The sequence below is a fragment of the Saccopteryx leptura genome, chromosome 2, assembly GCF_036850995.1.
Source record: "Saccopteryx leptura isolate mSacLep1 chromosome 2, mSacLep1_pri_phased_curated, whole genome shotgun sequence".
Classification (NCBI taxonomy): Eukaryota; Metazoa; Chordata; class Mammalia; order Chiroptera; family Emballonuridae; genus Saccopteryx; species Saccopteryx leptura.
In genome coordinates this window covers 33,696,337-33,716,381 of record NC_089504.1, presented here as the reverse complement: position 1 = coordinate 33,716,381, position 20,045 = coordinate 33,696,337, and the positions used below count along the sequence as shown (strand labels likewise).

The following is a 20,045-nucleotide window of genomic DNA, read 5'->3' as shown; positions in this document are numbered from 1 at the left end:
AGCTTGCCAACATTTCTGTGAGGTTCAGACACATGCACAGTGGTCCCACAGTGTGTTAGAGATACATCCTCATGTAGTGAACATATAGAGACACACATGGGCATGTTAAACACCATGTGCCTTGAGTGGCTGTGGGGGGGCGGGTGCAGGGGAAGAGGAGTAGAGCGTCATGAGAGCTTCAGCTGAACTGACATTGTCGTTCAGGTAGAGTTTGTATCAGGTGACCTCTGAGAGTCCTTTCTCGTTTCCAAGCAGAGCGGAATATATGTGTAAAGCATGGCCTCTCTCTCCTTCCCTGCAGAATCGACTTCCCAGGGCCACCTGGACCTCACGGAGCTTATCGGTGTGCCGCTGCCCTCATCCGTGTCCTTTGTCACAGGCTATGGTGGCTTCCCAGCTTACAGCTTCGGGCCGGGTGCTGTCGTGGGCCGCCCGGCCAGGACCCTCATCCCTTCCACCTTCTTTTGGGACTTTGCCATCAGTGTCACCGTGAAGCCCAACAGTGACCGAGGGGGCGTGCTCTTTGCCATCATGGATGCCCACCAGACGGTCATCTTCCTGGGCCTGCGGCTCTCGGGCGTGGAAGATGGCCACCAGAGGGTCATCCTCTACTACACGGAGCCCGGCTCCCACGTGTCCCGTGAGGCTGCTGCCTTCTCCGTGCCCGTGATGACCCACAGGTGGAACCGTTTTGCCGTGATTGTCCAGGGCGAGGAAGTGACCCTCGTGGTGGACTGCGAGGAGCACGGCCATGTCCCCTTTCAGCGGTCCTCCCAGGCCTTGGCTTTCCAGCCCGACACAGGGCTCTTCGTGGGCAATGCAGGAGGCATGAAGCTGGAGAAATTCACTGTGAGTCCAAGCCCTGTGGATGGGGGAGGCCACTGGACACCATGCAACAAACAGGAACCACTATACTTATCATTTTAAACTTCGGTCCTCAGAGAAGCATGCACACATGGTGGGGGCAACGCCAGGCCTGGAACCTGAAACCTAGATTGCAGCTGTGCGTTTTAGTGTCGCTCGGTAGTTTAGACAGTACCCGGGTCCTCTGATCCTCTCTGTGTTTCTTATTTGATGTGAGGAGAAGAAAACCCACGCCACGGGGCTGTCGAGTCCAGCGCAACGGCCTTTGTGAAAGCGCGTGGGTCACCTGCAGGCCGTACAGAGATCAGGGTTGGGGAGATCTTGCCGTGATTTCCGTCTTTGGATGGGGCGGCAGGTGCAGTAATTTCTGCAGACGTGCACTGAACTGGACATCTGAACAAGCGAGTTTTTCCCTCTGCTTTGGGACCATGTGCCCTGGGGGGGGGGGGGAATCAGAAAACTGACTTTACTGTCAGAAAGGGCTTTTAAGAAGACGAAGCCATTCTAAAGAAAACCCCTAGGTTGTTGTGACTATCCGTCTGGTCAGCACCCGTACTGACTTTGGGCTTACTGATACAAGGCGGTACGGGGGGAGGGGGCGAGTTTGGGTTTATTTGTAGTGCGCTGGGAGACTGGGAATTGTAAAGTTAAAATCCAGTTCACAATTTGAAATGCTCAGTCTGGGTAGGTGGTGGAGAATGGTTGTCAGGTGCGGACAGCGGCAGGAAGAGCGGAGGGAAGGAGGGAGGGAGGGAGGGAAGCTGGCCGGCCGACAGCTCTTCCTGGGAAGAGGCCTTCCTGGCTGAGAAGCTTCCAGCTCCGGGGAAGATGTGCCCTGGAGAGGGGAGACGTGCATGTCAGGGCCTGCTTTTGACCCGAGGGGACCTGGGGAGCTGCTGTGGTCGTCTGTGCTTTGAAGACCGTGACCCCCAAGGGGCTCTCCAGCTAGTGGGGCTCAAGTTACACTGGCTCAGCAGAGTGTCCCCTAAGCAGAGAGGGCCAAGGAGTGGCTTGGTTTTTGTGCCCCGGCCAACAGGCAGCACGTTCATGCACCGTCCTGTCCCTGGTTGTTCTCTGTTACGAAAACAATCGTGTTTCCACTGGTGATTGCGCTGTAGGTGTGCGGGCAGCGGCTCCTGACCCCTGTGCTCTTCCCCAGGGCTCCATCCAGCAGCTCACCATCCACTCGGACCCCAGGACTCCGGAGGAGCTGTGCGAAGCCGAAGAGTCCTCGGTGAGCCCCCGTCCCCTCCTGCCACCCGCACCCCTAAGTGGGCCCCGCGGTGTCCACAGCCCATCGGCCAGGGGAGGGCTGGGCGCCCGAGCAGGTCTTCATCTCCAATGTCGTGGAGCCTCTGAAATCTCTCGTCTTGGCAAGTGCTGTCTCAAGTCCTATTTTGGGCTTTATTTTATTATTTTTAAGAGCCCCAGACATCTCTTTGGTGTGTGTGTCGGGGGAGGGGGTTGTGTTTCTTCTATGGTGTTGGGTTTTTCCGCAGCTGTGGCAGTCAGTGGCCTGGTTTCCAGACTTCCTGCTAGGAAAGGGTGTCAGGATTCTAAAATCGAAGCTCAAACTCTAAGACATCCTGGGTGTCAATTTCTATAAAAAATGAACCTAAATTTAGCGTTTATACTTGGCGAATGGATCACTTCTTGAGTTGGAAGTGGGGTGGTAGGCCGGGGGGAAAAAGATGAGTTGTTTTCCCCTTCTTCCCTCTGTTTCTTCCTCCCTCTGTTTCTTCTTCCCTGCCTTCACGATTTACTGAGCACCTGCTGTGTGACAGGCCTGGGGACACACCACAGATAAAGGGATAAACTGGAAACATTCTCCATCCTCAGGCTGCTCTCACTGCACTTACACACCCAGATCCAGTGACTGGTCCGCACACCCAGACTCTCAGGTCGAGTTGGGTCGGGTCAGGGTGAGGCGGGGCTAGAATCAGGCCAGGAGGAGTCAGTGCCTGACCACCTACAAGTCAGTGTTGGTCAGAGGAAGAGGAAAAGGCCTTTGGGGCAGAAGCCCTCGCTTGATGCAGGGAGTCAGAGGCACACATAGTGAGGCCTGGCCCTAGAATGTGTTTCTCTTTGAGTGGTATCAACCCCAAAACAAACCATAATATAATTTCATTCACATAATAAAAACTGCTCTGATGTAGTTGGAAGGCCTTCCGAGGTGGGGTTTGTGTGTAAGAGCGGTTGCACCCTTTGAAGCCACCATCCAGGCCTGGCACTGGTGTGATGCTGAGAGGACAGACACCTCAGGTGTGTCTGTCCCTTCCTCTCTGCACCGCTGTGAATACTGGGAAAGTAGAAGCAACCCTAGAGTCCACGAGGAAGGGATGGTTTGCAAAAGCAGGGCACATGTCCTTTGATTGCCATTCAGTGGCTAACTGTGAAGATTAGGTAGCAGAGGGAAGTCATCCGTACAACGTAACTGTTCCCAACAGTAAAATTCTGGTGACAGTCATGCAAAGATGGCGAGTGCCTTTTGACAGAGATCGAAGGGAACCTGGACAGAATGCAAGTAGCTATGTTAGAGAGACGGTGAACTGATTGTCGTTTTTTCACAATAAAATGTGGAAGGAAACAGAGGAAGAACCAAGCATGTGCACCATTTCCCTCTCCACCCGTCTCCCCCTGACACACACGTTCCTCCACTGGAGGCCGTTGCTCTGACTTCCCCGGTTGGAGACGGCTCCCCCTCCACCTGGCACTCTTTGCCTCACACAGGCGTCAGGAGAGGCCAGCGGGCTGCAGGAGACAGGAGGAGTTGCTGAGATCTTAGAAGCTGACACCTACACTCAAGTCCCGGTGAGTTTGGGGGGGCTCGCCATGCCATCTTGGTCAACTTTTAGGGGACTGAGAGTTACTGGAGAGTGTCCAGAGCCCCGGGTCTAACATCTCTGTTCCCAGATCTGTGACTTTAATCATCAGTTCATCTGACGAGGGCAAGAAATGGTATTTTGCAAAATCCCCAGTGCATGGGGACACCAGTTACCTGAGTGCCACCCTGTGCCCTGGCCAGGAGAAGACTGTCCAGAGGCAAACATTGTGCTCTGTGACCTTGGGTAACTTGTGTAGCCTCTCTGAGCCTTAGCTCCTCCTCTGTAAAACAGTAATCGGAGTCCTATCTCATAGGGCTGTTGAGAGGGTTAGATGAGATGGTGCAGGGGCAGGTCTCAGACCCATGCCTGGCCTGAGGGATGTGGTGCTGAGTGGTGGCTGCTGTAATGTTTGCTTAGGACTCTGGCTATGAGAAAGAAGTCAGGGCCCCCACTCCTGCAAGTTGCCAGGTCCTCCCAGGGGCTCACTTTTGGCCCCATGGGATAGTCAGCCACCCTCCCAGTGGCCCGGGCCTTCTCCCTCCTGGGGATGTATCCTGTGTTCAGACAAGGAGTGATGTTGGTAGCACTGAGTCAGACTGTGGAGACGCCGAAGAGCCCGTATTCATGACAACAGCCAGCAGCGTCTGAGTCACACACACAGAAGCCCCAGCAGTCTCCACAGGTGGCTGGCTCACGCTGTCAAATCATCTCTGTCAGAAGAGCAGAGAGATGGAAATAAGACAGAGGCTATAAATTGTAGACCTCTGGTGACAGAGGTGGGGGTGGGGAAGGACGGGACCATAGTTGGTTAATGCTAGAGGGACTTAATGGTCATCTCTTTCTGTACAAAGGTATATAAAGGGGCCCTTTGTACAGATGAGCAAGCTGAGGCCCAGTGAGAGAAAGAAACTGGCTCTAGGGGACCCGGCAGAGCTGGGCTATGCCAGAGCCCCTGATATCCCCTCCAAGGTTCAGGCCCTGACTCTAAGCTGCTGACCTGGCTGATAATTGCAGAAGTCCATCCCCAGGACTGCAGCCAGTTCTCGGGCAGCGTGGATGGAGGCAGCTAAGGATCCAAACTGGCCGCCTCAGCTGTGACTGCCCTGAGCAGTGGTGCAGTCCTGCTCACCAGCCCTTGGCCACTCTATCAGTGTGTCTAGGGCACAGAGTGGTGGTCACTTGGACTTTTCACCCTGATGCTCCCCCCCCCTCCCCCCCCGCCCAGCGCACCAGTTCACGTCTAGGAGTGAGGCTGACTCAGCAGAGATGCCATTGACCAAGGTGGCCCTGGGAGAGGGACGGGAAGGGACAGTAGGGTTTGAGAGTGTGAGATGATCACAAGGGCGGGCTGGTCAGGGAGGGCTTTCTGATGGAGGGGGCACTGGAGCTGGGCAGCTCTGGACAGAAGTAGAGTAATGGCAGGGGAAGGAAGAGGACTGGATTTCTCGACACCCAGTACGTGGCTGTTCCTTTGTATATAGGCCTTAATTTAATCCTTGCAGCAACCCTGCAAGGCAGGTAGATGCTCAGAAGGACAGGGTGGCTTTGCCAGGGACACCCGGTCGTGGAGTTGGGACCCTAGCCTGGCCTCCTCTCCTGGGCCAGGGCACTGCAGTGCAGGGCAGGAGCGGGTGTGCGTTGCAGCCGGGAATGGGTATGGAGTAAATCCCCGAAGTGTCAGGAGCGGTGAGAAAGGGACCGATGGACTTGGTGGCCTCTGGGACGCCCAGACACTTTCCTTCCTAGATTCCCCAGCCCCGTTCTCCTCGGTGGCTTGAAGAGAATGGGTATAGATCAGGAGTCCTACCAAGTGTGAGTCCAATCCTGCCACTTACTGGCTGTGGACCAGGAGCCAGCAACTTCAGCTCCCGGAGTCTCAGTTTCCTCCTTGGTTAGGAAGGAGCAGGCCACTTCATGGGGTCAGTGAAGGAGTCGGGTGAATTGACCCCCCTGGGAAACTCGTGGGCCGGTCCTGACACATGCAGCTCTCGGTGAACATTTGTCTGTAGTTGTTACTATCGGCCATAGGTTCTTGTGAGGATTAAGGTGATGTGTTAGAGTGCCCGTTTGTCTTGGGACCCGCTCCCCAGGCCAGACCCTCGTGGCTGCCCTCAGTCCTTAGGAGAGCCCCCCTCCCACCTCACCTCTGGGCCTGGTGGTCCTGGAGCTGTGGGCCCCGAGGTTAACATCATCTGGATGGCAGAATCCCTCCGCAAGGTCCCGCAGAGCGCTGCCTCCCTCCAGCCTTCCGTGCAGGGCCACGTTTTCCCAGTGTTTCCGGAGGGTACACGGAGGTGGAGGAGACGTTTTCCCGGTGTTTCCTGGAGGGTACACGGAGGTGGAGGAGACGTTTTCCCGGTGTTTCCCGGAGGGTACACGGAGGTGGAGGAGACGTTTGTTTTCCCGGTGTTTCCCGGAGGGTACACGGAGGTGGAGGGGACGTTCTCCCGGTGTTTCCCGGAGGGTACACGGAGGTGGAGGGGACGTTCTCCCGGGGTTTCCCGGAGGTTACACGGAGGTGGAGGAGACGTTCTCCCGGTGTTTCCCGGAGGGTACACGGAGGTGGAGGGGACGTTCTCCCGGGGTTTCCCGGAGGGTACACGGAGGTGGAGGGAACGTTCTCCCGGTGTTTCCCGGAGGGTACACGGAGGTGGAGGAGATGTTCTCCCGGTGTTTCCCGGAGGGTACACGGAGGTGGAGGGGACGTTCTCCCGGTGTTTCCCGGAGGGTACACGGAGGTGGAGGGGACGTTTTCCCGGTGTTTCCCGGAGGGTACACGGAGGTGGAGGGGACGTTTTCCCGGTGTTTCCCGGAGGGTACACGGAGGTGGAGGGGACGTTCTCCCGGGGTTTCCCGGAGGGTACACGGAGGTGGAGGAGACGGTTTCCCGGTGTTTCCGGAGGGTACACGGAGGTGGAGGGGACGTTTTCCCGGGGTTTCCGGAGGGTACACGGAGGTGGAGGAGACGTTCTCCCGGTGTTTCCCGGAGGGTACACGGAGGTGGAGGGGACGTTTTCCCGGTGTTTCCCGGAGGGTACACGGAGGTGGAGGAGACGTTTGTTTTCCCGGTGTTTCCCGGAGGGTACACGGAGGTGGAGGAGATGTTTTCCCGGTGTTTCCCGGAGGGTACACGGAGGTGGAGGGGACGTTCTCCCGGGGTTTCCCGGAGGGTACACGGAGGTGGAGGGGACGTTCTCCCGGTGTTTCCCGGAGGGTACACGGAGGTGGAGGGGACGTTTTCCCGGTGTTTCCCGGAGGGTACACGGAGGTGGAGGAGACGTTTGTTTTCCCGGTGTTCCCGGAGGGTACACGGAGGTGGAGGGGACGTTTTCCCGGTGTTTCCCGGAGGGTACACGGAGGTGGAGGAGAGTGTTTGGCGGAGGCTGTCGAGCAAGGACGCGGCAGGGCCAGGTCCCCCGGGGTGGAGTGGGGGAACCAGGGCGCCCTCAGTTATGTCACCCCAGAGCTGAGACTTCCCCTTGTACCGTCTCCTGGAGAGGCTCCATGGCTGCCCTCCCCGGCCACCCCTCCGCGTCGGGGGAATTTCCCTCTCACTCTCAGACGTTCCCCTCCCCTCTCCGTCTGGCTTCTCTCTTGGAATGAATGTTACTTCCCTGTCCTCACCCTTTCCAGCTGCCACCCTTCAAGACACAAGTCATGACCAGCAGACTGAGTCATGGGCTGCAAGAGCCAGCCCGTCCTCACCTCCTTCCCCGTTTAGGGTGGGAGTCCCTGCTACCCGACTCTCCCCCTGCCTCGTCAGCTTCTGCTGACCCACCCTCCTATTTCTGGAAAGTGCTATCTTATGCTCCAATACAATTAATATCCCTACAGTTCTCAGCCCTGGCTGTGCATCACAGTTGTGTGTGTTGGGGGGGGGGGGTGGTAATGAGAGGGGGTCTTTAAAAAAAAAAAAGGACCCTGTGTGGGCTGCATAACGGATAATCAGACTCAGTCGGTCTGGATTGAGGTCCAAGAGTGTACTTACTGAAAGCTTTCCAGGTGATTCTGACCCACAGCCAGGATCTCTCTTCCAGCCACACCTAAATTCTCCCAGTTCCCCAAACACACCCCGCACTTTCACCCCTCGTCCATGCCTTCACTGCTGGGTTCTGTTTGCAAAGAGAGCCCTTTCCTGCCCCCCCCCCCTGCCTGGCCCATTCTCGCTTACCCTGGGATCCAGTCCACAGCCTTGCTGGAGGCCATTGCCAACTTCCTTCCCCACACTTGGCTCTCACTTCTGCTATCCCACGTGTCACTTCCAATCACAGTTGTGTCTGGGTCTGGGTCTGGGTCTCCCCATAGTTCAGCTATCTAAGGACAGCCACCCTGTCTTATTTATTCATTTCCATATCCCCAGGGATTAGCCAAGGGCCGGGTACATAGTAGGGCCTCAGGAAATATGTGTTTGCTCATATCACCACACTTTTAATAAAAGCCTTAAGACTCCACATTCCTGTTTTGTCACAGACCATGCTGGTTTTCCATCCACACTAACCCCTAAAAACCAACAGCTGCCTATTGGGGGAAAGACACCTGACCTTGAGCACCTAGTCAGCTCACCAGGCTCATGCTCTGCCCTTGAACCCAGACTTGTGGCTGCCTTGTTGGGAGTTTTCCTCAAGAGGTTTTTGGTCGGCAGACTGGAATCAGTGATTTCCTTTAATAAAGGTTGATAACCTTTGCCACCTTGAATTACGGAGCCCAGTCCACCTCTCCTCACTGTCCTGCGTTTCCTGCACCCTCACCTGCCCTACCTGCCTCGCCTTGAAGCCCAAGTCCCTTTAAAGCCACCAGCAGCCTTGCTCCAGGCTAGAAATGGGACTTCTCGAGACCCTCAGAGAGCCCTAGGGAAGTGGCCGCCTGGCAGGAGCCTGGCAGGAAGTGGAGAGGAACGGCCTGTGACAGGGTCCTAACTCCCCTGCTAGGTCACCACGCAGCTGGGGAGAAATGGGGAAGTCCCAATGGTCTTTGCAGCCTCTCCTGGGGTCATCCCTGCCCGCTGCCCCCACAGTACCACCCTGGTTCCTGCCTCCCTGGGCTCCTTCACTGCAGCCTGCTGGTATCCTAGCCTACCCTCAACTCCCCAAACCCACACTCTCATTGGCACTAGGGTGGACTCCCCAAAGTATACACCTGCCCACTCCACTCCCCCACTTCATACCCCACAGATGCCCCAGATCAAAGGCCAGACTTCTCACTAAAGAAGCAGCCCCCTCCCTCCACCTCCTAGCTCTGCCCCCTCCCCCCCCCTTCCATCCAGGAACCCTTGCCAAACACAGGCGGTCAGATCCTGACAGTGCCCTGTCCTTTTCCACTTCAACACCTCCCTCCATCCTTATTTTCTGAAACTCTGTTCATTCCTCAAGGCCCAACTCCTTGAAGCCTTCCCTCTCCCACCTCCACCCTGAAGATTTTACGAGACAATAAGCTATATCTTTTTTTTTAGTACATATATATGATATTATATTTTCATTATTAAAAAAACTACAACTGCCGATAAACAAAAAGATAAAAATAGTCATCTTTAAAGCCAATACCCAGGAAAATCACTATTGAGCTGTTGTTCTTTCTCAAACTTTATAATTCTAGTGGTGTTAATGACAGCTCCATTGATGGGCTCGTACTAGGGCCCTGTGCTGAGCGTGCCCATGCACCTTGTACCCTGTAAGTAGTTATCAATCGCCCCCTGTCACAGAGGAGGAAGCTGAGGCTCAGGGAGGTTATATGACTTACCCAGCATAACAAAGCTTATGAATGGAGAGCTGAGATCTGACCCAAGACTGATTGTAAGCACTGAACCATTAAATCCTAAATTCTGATAGACCAGAGAGTCAGTGTTCATACACTAGATTCTGCTGTTAAGGAAATAATTTTCTGTTACTAGTCAGGCTAGGTAACTGATGGCTGAAGACACACATTAACCCTGAAATCTTAATGTCTCAGTTGTTTCCCGTTCACATCACAGGTCTGACACTGCTCAGCGGGGCCCTTTCATTCACCCACCAGCCCCCTGAGCTCAGAAAGTGAGGGGACTATTTGAACACTGGCAAGCCCTGGGTCTCAGAAGCTGCTTGCTACCTGAGCCTGGGGCTGAGGATGTTGTCATGACCGTTGCTGCCCCGCCCACCCAAGCCCCACATCCCCAGTCAGGACTTCAGCCTAGCTCTCTGAACTCAGTGTTTCCAATTGCTGGTAATCAAGTTGGCTGAGATATTGACTGGCTCTGGAAAAGCTAACAGAAGCTGAAGTGTCCTACCAAGGAACCCAGACCCGTCTTTTGCTCTCAGAGGCATTAGTGACCAGTGCACATCTGGGATTGGGTTTATACAGTGTTTTCTGAGTGCAGCCTGCATCACTCATTTTTGTGTTCATTTATTCATTCATTCCATTGTCTAACAGATCTCTATGGGAGCACCAACTCCATCCTGGCCTGGAATACAGGCGTGTGGTCTCTGTGCTCAGGGAGCTTCAGCCGAGTTCAGCAGAGTCTCGCTGTAAACTGAACAGAGTTAAATTACCCCTCCACGCACCTCTTTCAGGCCCTGGCAGGTTCAGTGACTGCCCAGGTACACAACACGCAGGTCTAGGCTTTCTTCCGGGTTTATTCAGCACTTGGTGGATATCTATATTATTTTCTCCAGTGACATTCGCAGCCAATTATTTTTTCTGCTTTCCTGCCAAGTAAATCCCTTTGGGTCTCATTTTTTTTCTCCCTTCAGCCTAAAGAAGCGGAAGTTGAACCTATAAACACACCTCCAACTCCATCCCCTCTCTCTGAGGATACGGAACTTTCTGGTGAGCCTGTGCCTGAGGGGAACCCAGAAAACACCAACCTGAGTGCCATCCTGCACGGTAGCCCCGAGCAAGGCAAGTCCTGGGTGTGCCTTCCTGCACGGTGGTGTTTAATTGAGTGATGACTGTGTGTCCAGCCTGGGTGATGTGTGGACTGTAGAGCATCTCATTTAAACGTGGGCATTTGACAAACAGGGTGGGGAAGTCGAGTCACCCAGCAGAGGCTCTGTGGCTTGTAAATGGCAGAGCTGGCTTTTAATCTTAGATAGCTGAACTTTCAGTCCCCAGACCCCACCCCTCCACAGGGACCTGAGGTTTAACAGAAAAGTCTGCAACAATTGTTGCTGCTTATTAAATACCTACTGTGTGCCAAGTGTTTACATACTTTATCGCCAAGCCCAACCACATGTCTCCTCATTGCTATTATTAGGCAGCATTTTACAATTGGAAAAATCAGTGCTTGGAAAGGTAAGTGACATACCCACAGTCACACAGCTAGTGACTCCAGAATCCCCACTCTTCCCAGCCTCAGCCACAGATGCCCCAATTCTCAGAGGCTCAGGCCATCTAAACTCCCGTGTGGCACATGTGGGAAACTAACTGATGACCAGCGAGGTGCAGGCAGGCACCCAGGAGGTCAGTGGCAGGCCCTGGGGGCAGTCTGGCCTCTTGGCTCCCCACCCAGGGCTTTGGTCCCTGCCCAACTATACAGAGGAACATTGGCAAAAACTCAAGCTCTGACATGATCTCCCAGGCAGCAACTTGACACGTGCCCACAGCCTGAGATCGGCCTGCATTTTCTGCCCTTTATCAGAGGGATAGCCTTTTCAGGCTAAAGTTATAGCCAACGCCAGAGCACTGAGATTTAGGTACAAGGTCTAATAATGACCCAGATGCCCACAATAAGGGACTGGTTGAGCAAATTGTATTTTATTCACATGTGGCTCTGACATTGGTGATGACATTGGAGAAGATTTAATGACCCGGGGACAAGCTCATGGTGTGCTCCATGAAAAAAGCACCTTTCAAAACTACATGTGTACTGTGACCCTCATTGTGAATGTGTGTTATTTATACTTAAAGCTAGCCATTAGAACAATGTGTATGGGCATGCATGTGTGTGTGCGCTAATATACAACAAAATGCCTATGAGTAATGCATTCTGGGTAGTAAGATTACGGGTGGCTTTTGTTTTCTTTTTTTTTCTTCTGTAGTTTACATGTCTTTTACAATTTTATGTATCATTGTCCTTTTTACTCCTGCCATCAGTCACTGAATGTTATTTTAATAACTAAACTTAGGAAGTCTGTGGGTGAGAAAAGGTATGCAAAACTGAATAGGGAAAGAAATTGTATGATCATAAAGCCATAACACAGCCAGGGAGCCAGGGTGTTGCTGTGGAAAGACTGTGGGGCTGGAGGCGCAGACAGTTTGGACGGAAGCCCTGCTCAGTCACCTATGTGCTGTTGGGCCAGGAGCAAGTTGGCACACTTTTCCAGGCTTTAGATTCTTTAATTGTCCACTGGGAGTGTTCACAATCCTCTGCGTGGATGCAAGGATGTGGAAGTGGGTTATGAATTGCAATGCTGTTTTCCTGGGAATTGGGACTTCTGAGGATGGGCAAGGAGGGGGCGGACACTGCAGGGTAGGGGGGTCCCTCCTAGACTGAGGGGTGAGTTCAAAGAAGGTGGCAGTCAAATGCTGTCAGGGACCCAGATCCAAGGTCAACTTGCCTGTTCCATGGGATCAGCCAGATTCCTTCTCTGGCAAACAAAAGGTCAAACGAAAACAGCGGAGCAGGCTGAAAGGTTCCCATTCTTCTTCGTGGGTGCAAAGTCCAGATGGTGAGGGAAACGAGGGACAGCCACCTAACAGTTTTATTCAAGTTCCCTGACATCATGTTGTTCCAGGACACATGCTACCCCCACCCCCATCTTCCAAGGGATGGGGACTCAGAGGCCTGGAGTCTGATCAGCTGCTTGCACAGTACCCCCCGGTGGCCGAAGCAGGAATGATGCAAGAGAGTGATGGGATGTGTGTGGGAAGGGTCCCTTGAATAATGCAGCCCCCCCCACCCACCCACATAGTGTTCACACTGGGAGGCAGGCGTGAACACAACATACGTGGAAATGTCTGGGCATGGGGACAGGTCGACCGGCTTCAAAGGCCTCTCCCAAACACTCGCTCTCTGTGGGACCTGCTTCTCCTCTGTGGAACGAGATTAATAAATAGTGAGGTGCTCCTGTGCAGATCAGAGAAGGACACACACTGTGCAGTGATTGTGGGGAGACTGAAAATGTGGGGTTCTATCCTGCTCTGCCCACCAGCTGCGAGGTGATAGGTGGGTCTTGGTGGGTCAGATGGGCTCATGGGGAGATCAAGTGAGGGAAGGCGTGTGACATGCTTCGTTCGGCTGGGGCCTCGTCTGTGACAGACATGTACAGTATTCATGTTAGTATAATTTCCTTTGCTTTAGGACTCCATGTATTGTTGTTTTTTAATTGCAAAAAAAATATGTACTGGTAATAGTTTCATCAATGCAGCGTTGTATGTACCAAAAAAATAGTAGTGTCCTCTCCTATCCTGTGGAGGGACCCAGTATTAAAGCGTTGTGGGTTAGCCATGGATGTGCTGGTTATCTACACATGCACGTATATCCATATCTATCTACAGATTATGTGTTATATAAAACTATGTTAACTACATAATGGTGATAAAACATATATAGTGTTTTCCCCTTTACAAATAAGTATATGGAAATACAGTTATAAATTATAGAATGCTGCCTGACCTGTGGTGGCGCAGTGGGTAAAAGCGTTGACCTGAAACACTGAGGTCGCTGGTTTGAAACCCCAGGCTTCCCTAGTCAAGGCACATATGGGAGTTGATGTTTCCTGCTCCTCTCTCCCTTCTCTATCTGTCCCTGTCTCCTCTCTCTAAAATGAATAAATAAAATTTAAAAAAAAATTATAGAATGCCACACTGAAAATGAACATTGATCAATTGCTAACTCTATGCCAGGTGCTGTCCTTGACGCTTTTCTTGTATTAATTTATTTAATCATTTTGCACATAATCCTCAAAACAACCCTATGAGATAGGAATTATCCCCAATCTACAGATGACACAGGTTAAATGACTTGCCACAAGTCAGTAAGTGCCAAAGTGGGGATGCAGCCGTGCAGCTGGTGACAGAAATTGTGATTGAAATGACATACAATACTGCCTTCAGTTAGCTCAGCCAGCCCCTACTGTGGGCGTCTGGGCTGTTTTTTGACCTTGTACCTAAATCTCAGTGCGCTGGCATTGGCTGTGACTTTGATCTGACATGGTTACCCCTCCGATAAAAGGGCAGAAAATGCAGGCCGATCTCAGGCTTTGGGCACATGTAATACTACCTTGGTGCTTCGTTTTGTTTTTTCCTTAATCTTGTATCCTGGGCATATTTTCAAGTCAGTTGTGAAGCTGTACCTCTAGTTTTTCGAGACTGCGAAGTACAATTATTAATTACAGAATGCCTGCTTCCTTAGGGTCTGGTGAGGTCCTGAATGACACGCTGGAGGGCGTTCATACTGTGGACAGTGCCCCCGTCACAGACACTGGCTCGGGGGATGGGCCTTTTCTTCACGTCACTGAAGAGGTGAGTGCATGGGGAATTTCATTTGATAAGTCAGTGGTCAATTTGTTTGTTTATTTCAGACCTGATGGCAAATTGTATTGGGCACCATAGAGAACCATGAGAGTTTTAGTCGAATGTGGTGGAGAGGAGACTGCCTCCCTACTGGGACGAAGGAGGCAGGAGGGCCAAGGCCCCGGAGGCTCTCCAGGGATGCACCTGGACAGGGGGAGGAGATACAGCTGGTCTCCATACCTGCAGGGGGATGGATGCTAGGTCTTCACCTTGGTACCCGCCTCCCCCCTGCCCAGTTGTGAAGATGCATAGCCTCTGCCACTCTTTGAGCCCCTTCAAGATGGAATCAGATTAACTGCATGTGCGTCCACTCTGTGGTTGGGGAATTGGCTTTTATACCCCGCAAAGCCAATTTTTTAAATGCTGGCCCCAGTTGGGTACTAAAGTTAAAATAAATGTATTTTTCTCACAATGGCCTCTGCTAAAATCCCACAGGGTCAGTTCATTCTTTCCTTCTTCCCACTATTCTGGGATGCAAAGTCAGACATTCTCATACTCTCCCAGTCACTATCTGATAATAGCCTATTTTTACAGGTATTTTCAAAGTCCAGTCCCGCATAATATAAAAAATTCAGTCCCTTTGTCTCCCAAAGTCCAAGGCATCTATATCCAGCTCACCAAAAGGCTCATAGTGAGGAAGAAGGAGGGGGAAAGCTATGGCACACTTAAAATTCTCTCCAAAGAAATCCTTACTCTGCCAAAGGAATTCTTCTCTTTTTCTTGTATAGCCCAGAGACAGGCGATGGGCTAGTGCTTGTGGAACTGATCTTACGTTATTGTCTGTTAGCATGTCCCACACAATAGGCTATAGTCTGGTTTCTTTTCAGATCGCATAAATCTTTCGCCTTTTACAATAGGCTGAGTTCCTTCTTTAAGCGTGTGGAGGGCGCCTGATGACGGTGGAATTACATTAATACGTACTTGTACAATTATTTGGTTAATTATACTTAATTACAGAGCCTTTGGGGACTTAAGCTGAAGTTTCACCAGAAAGAGTCTCATTTTAAAATCTCTCTGGTTTTTTTGGACAATGATTCTGCAAGGACTTAATATGTTACATAAAAGAAGGTTCTGTTGTCTTCATATCTTCCTTATAGGCTCTGAGAAGTCCTACACGAGGAAATCTGTCTAACTTTGACCAGCTTTTAGTACCCAAAAGAGCTTTGTTTTGCAGATCAGAACAAAACAACCCCAAAATTATTAAAAACAAACAAACAAACAAAAACAAACAAAAAAACCACCTTGGGAAACGGAGGTAAAATATACTGTAGTCCATTTGGTGGCACCAGCGGCCAGAGTTGCTCTGTTTCCTAAATCTGCTCTGTGAGCTTCAGAAAAGCCTGTGTAACTCCAAGGAAACGAAGAGACAGAGAAGCAGGTGTCTAGCCTGAGAAGGCTGAGGAGGACGGAGATGCTGCCTGCATGTCTCGAAGTGCTGTCACGGGCAAAGACATCCAACTTGCCCTTATGGCTTCTGGACGGGCAGGTGGGGGAGGTCCCTGGGAGGCACATGCGTCTGGAGAGAAGTGTCAGAGCGGGAGTAGGCTGCTTCAGAAGGCAGTGATCTCCAAGCCCCTGTCGTGAGCAAGCAGGTGGCTGGCGGTCTCTCCTGTCCCTGGAATGCTGTCATCCTAGGACTGTCATGGGCTGGGGTGACACCCAGAGAAGAAAGTGCTTTGAGGGAAAGAAGCTACGGAAGGGCAAGTTGATAGAGGGATGGGGACCGTCTGCCCTCCAGGCACAGGCACGCCAGTCAGGGCCGCGGGCTGGCGACATGTCCCTCGTGGTGCCTTTGTTTCAGGGGCCACATACTAAAGAAGGTTTGGCAGCAACAGCAGTGGCTGGAGGAGCCACGGTGACAGTCAGCACCGCCTGGGAAGCCGAGGTGACCGTCAGCACTGCAGGGGAAGCAGAGGCAGAGGCCGGCAGCATGGCCACCGGGGAGCCCACCCTCGACATGTCTACCCAGGACCCCGGGGAAGAGGTCCGTTCAGTAAGCAGCACGGGGTTCATGCTCCATTTCATCTGCTTCTGGGGGATGGTGGCCATCGTGGGTGGGGGCAGTCATTGGCCTTTCTCATCTGTCTGCAAAATGCAGTTACAGCCCTGGAGGGCCAAGTTCGAGTGGACAGTGATATGGAGGCTGAGCCATCTGTTGAGTCATTCAGCAGAGGTTGATGTGGTGCTGCGCTGAGCTGGGCATCAGGTAAATAGGGTAGACTGCTTCCTGGGGACAGAGGAGATGCACATGGGCCTCTGGCAGCACCAAAAAGGGGGCCAGACCCCAGACTCGTGGGCCCAGGAAGCCCTCCTGGGGAAAGATGCTGCAGGTGAGACCAAGGGGAGGTTTCGAAGTGGCCTAGCCGCTGGGAGTGAGACAGGAGTTCCGGGAGGTGGACCAGCAGGGGCAGAGGCCCGGAGGCATCAACCTGAGCTTGCTGAGACCTAAGGAAGAGCAGTCTGCCGCCTGCGGGGCCCGGAGGGAGCGAGGGCAGGCAGCGGAACGTGGCTGCAGGGCCTCGGAGTCTGAAAAGCCATGAGAAGGAGCCCAGGTGTCCCTCAGAAATGGGGAGTTGCTGAGGGCACTAAAGACGGAAATGATGTGGTCAGAGTGTTTTCGGAAGACCACCGGACCCTGAGTGGAGGAAGGAAGGGGGCAGCAAGCCTGGAGGGGAGGCACGGCTTGGAGGCTGTGTCTGGTTCCGGGGGAGGGTGGTGTTGGCTCCCGCTGGGTTTGGTTAACAATGTCAGATCTTGGTGAGTTGGACCTGTCAGTGACGACTGGTGACCTTGGGGAGGGATGTGAGTGATGGAAGGCAGAGGGCACTGAGCTGGGAGAGAGAGGCGAGTAAGTGGTCAGTGAGGCTGGCTAAGCCCTCCCACTAGAAAGCTGTGCATCCCAGGACCCAGGACCTGGGTCTTGTCCCAGCACTAAGCCTTGGGCACTCAGTGGAAGCTTCACTCTCAGGCGTATGGCAGGTAGATGGCAGGGACTGTGATGAGCACCAGCCCCTGAGGTGGCCAGGGAGGAGCAGGATGAACGCACAGGCACCTCTGTCCAGGGCGCTCACACCTTGGGTGGTGGGTAAGATGAAGGTTTCTGTGTGGGTGCTGCAGTCAGGGCAGTGTGTAAGGTGAGGTCGTGGATGTGCAGATGTGTTGGAGGTGAGGGAGCAGCAGGAGGCGGATGTGGGATGAGGGGGGCTGGCTGGCTGCCCCAGCCCCCAGCCATAGGGCTGTGGATCGCTCACCTGATCCCCCTGATGTCTTCCTATTCAGGGTCCAGATACTGAAGAAGGTTCGGCAACAATAGCAATGGGGGAGGCCGAGATGCCCACCAGCACCGATGGGGAAGCAGAGGCCGAGAACGTGCCCACGGGGGGACCAGCCCTCTTCATGTCCACCCAGGGGTCTGGGGAAGGGGTCACTCTGGTAAGGTGCTGGAAGGTTCAAGTCATGGCTGGGAGCAGACCTTCCCTTCTTAAAGGGCCAGTCTTCATTCTGTTCAGCAAATCCAGAGGAGTCTGAACGAGTTGGGGGCACCTTCTTGACCAGATACTCCCTCCTGAGGGAGCGTGTGGTGAAGCCCGGCAGCCCTTGGGGAGCGAGCTGGGGGTGGGTGAGTCAGGGAGGTGGGGGCGAGTCCCAGGGGCCTCCACCTCCACCAGCAGGGGTCGGGTCAGGGAGGGGAGTGCTGGGCTCTGATTGGAAAAGGTGACGGGGGCTCAGCCATGGCTGTTTCTGGGCAGGGTTACAGGTTGTCACAGGGCAGTGGAGGCTCAGGGTACAGGCCGCCCCCGCGGGTCCACAAGCACAGCCAGGACTTCTCAGCCCTCTCCTTAAGTGTCGTGGGGGCACTGCCCCCAACTCCCGAAGGCAGGACACAGTGTTCCAGGACACTGGCGAGCCTGTCCCTACAATGTCACTATAATGGGTATCCTGTGAATTCTTCAAGCTCCGCAGCTTTAAACCAAGTCTCCTCGTTTCTGCTCCTTCTAAGTTCCAAACTCAAATGAATGGGAACATCATCCCCAGTCCTAATCCAGGATTCTCTTCCCTCTTCTTCCTTCCCCACATCTCATCAACCACCAAGTGTTCTTGATTTCTCTACCTAGACACATGGTGGACCCACCCCCTTCTACCCCTCTCCAGGGCCAGCACCATGCCCTGGGCTGAGCCAGCTCTCCCCAGCCCGGGCAATGGCTGAGACTCATGCCTGGCTGATTCCACCATCTCCCCTGACTCCTCCTGGGGGGCAGCCACCCTGCAGATGCTGCTACCCCACTGGCCTACCAGGTTTCCAGGCTGTGGCCTGGCCAGCGTCCCTGACCAGGCCTTGGGCCCCGCTCTCCTCAGCTTTGGGCCCCTCAGCCTCACTGGTCTTGCAGCTTTTCAGCCTCTTCTTGCCTCAGAATCTTCCCATACCAGCTCCTCCCCTGCTCAGTTCCTCTTACCCGTCGGCGTTCAGCTCTGCACCGCTTGGTCTGGGAGATGCCAGCCCAGACGGTGCAGTCTCCCCCACACACATTCGTGGTCCCTGCACTTCTCCTGAGAAGGTCTTATCACAGCTATCATTCATGGTAAACTTGGTCAATAGTTCATTTCTGGCTCCCTCCCAGACTGTAAGCTCTGTGAGGCAGGGATTATATACATCTTTTCATCAATCTATCTTCACCCCTGCAAATGGCGGGTACTCGAAGCATATTTGCTGAGTGAATGACCCGAGGGAGTTGTCAGGCCGTCAATACCAACAACACTGGCCTTCGAGATCATTCCACACGTTTGCTCCCAGCCTTTCACCTCGGACCTAACGTCAACCCAGTGAAACTTGACAGTGGGGAGGGTATGCCCTCACCAGCTGATGGCTCTCCAGGCCACTGGGCAGTTATATGGGTTATTAATTATTATTAGTGAACCTGAGGGTCACCACCACCTTCTTTTCCTTCTTCTTCTCCTTTCTCTCTCATCCCTCGTCCTTCACTGTCTCATTCTCCCACTTCTTTAAAGGCAAAGCCCTTGTCACAGGGTGAGGAACTAGGGTGAGGAACTAGGCATCAGGTCCCCATTCTGCCAAGTCTTGACTCAGTAGGAACTAGACCTTAACTAGCAGGGCTGTCTGGAAACAGAAAGGCCACCTGCAGACGTGGTGAGTGTCCTGTCCCCTGTGCTGGAGGGGACCCTGGGAGATGGAGAGGACAACCTGAGAGGTCTTAGATGAGCAGGGGCAGGGGCGCTATGGCCATGCCAGCTATCTGGGGCCCCTGGCAGTTTTCTCCTTAAAGTCACACACCCACCATCCAGGGGCATGGACCAAGTGGCATGGCCCCTCACGCCAATTTTGTTCCAGGGTCCAGTCAGTGAAGGAAGTTTGGCAACAGCAGCTGCTGCTGCAGAAATGTCCCTCAGCACTTGTGAAGACGAGGAGGCCAGCGGGGTTCCCACCAGTGACCCTCCTCCTGTCATAGCCACAGCGGTCACTTTTGTAAGTGTCTCCTGGCATTCTCTGTGGCTCCCCAGGGGCCAGCATCCTGAGGCAGGAGCAGAGGCAAATGCACATTCAGCTTGTGAGAGCGCCTGTGTGGGGGGTGGGGACGCACTAACGGCGGGGAGGCAGGATGCTATGGAGGGAGCGGGACAGAGGGGTCAGGGAAGCAGATGTGTGTCCCGACCCTGCTACCTCCTAGCTTTGTCCAGGAAGAACTTTCTCAGAGAGAATGGAAAGTAGGAGGGGGTGGCTGGGAAGGGGGCAGTGAATGCCCCATCACTGGGCACGGGGGCTTAGAGGAGATGGGTATTTGAGAAGGAGATTACGAGTCTGTGTTTCTGTGAATGTGCTGGGGGCAATGACGGTTGTAGGTAAAAATGTGTTGT

General features: G+C 53.5%; 1 protein-coding gene across 4 annotated transcripts in view; it reads left to right on the top strand.

Moving 5' to 3' along the window:
• COL15A1 (collagen type XV alpha 1 chain) overlaps nt 1-20,045 on the top strand; it is a 103,908-nt gene that overhangs the window by 36,501 nt on the left and 47,362 nt on the right. For 3 of the 4 annotated variants that reach the window (XM_066367574.1, XM_066367572.1, XM_066367571.1), the window contains 8 exons: nt 302-849; nt 2,024-2,098; nt 3,595-3,675; nt 10,412-10,559; nt 14,014-14,123; nt 15,976-16,167; nt 17,454-17,606; nt 19,522-19,656. In XM_066367574.1, coding sequence (XP_066223671.1) covers nt 302-849; nt 2,024-2,098; nt 3,595-3,675; nt 10,412-10,559; nt 14,014-14,123; nt 15,976-16,167; nt 17,454-17,606; nt 19,522-19,656 — 1,442 coding nt within the window. The remainder of the gene's footprint in view (nt 1-301; nt 850-2,023; nt 2,099-3,594; nt 3,676-10,411; nt 10,560-14,013; nt 14,124-15,975; nt 16,168-17,453; nt 17,607-19,521; nt 19,657-20,045) is intronic. The other variant, XM_066367575.1, reaches the window with a different exon arrangement.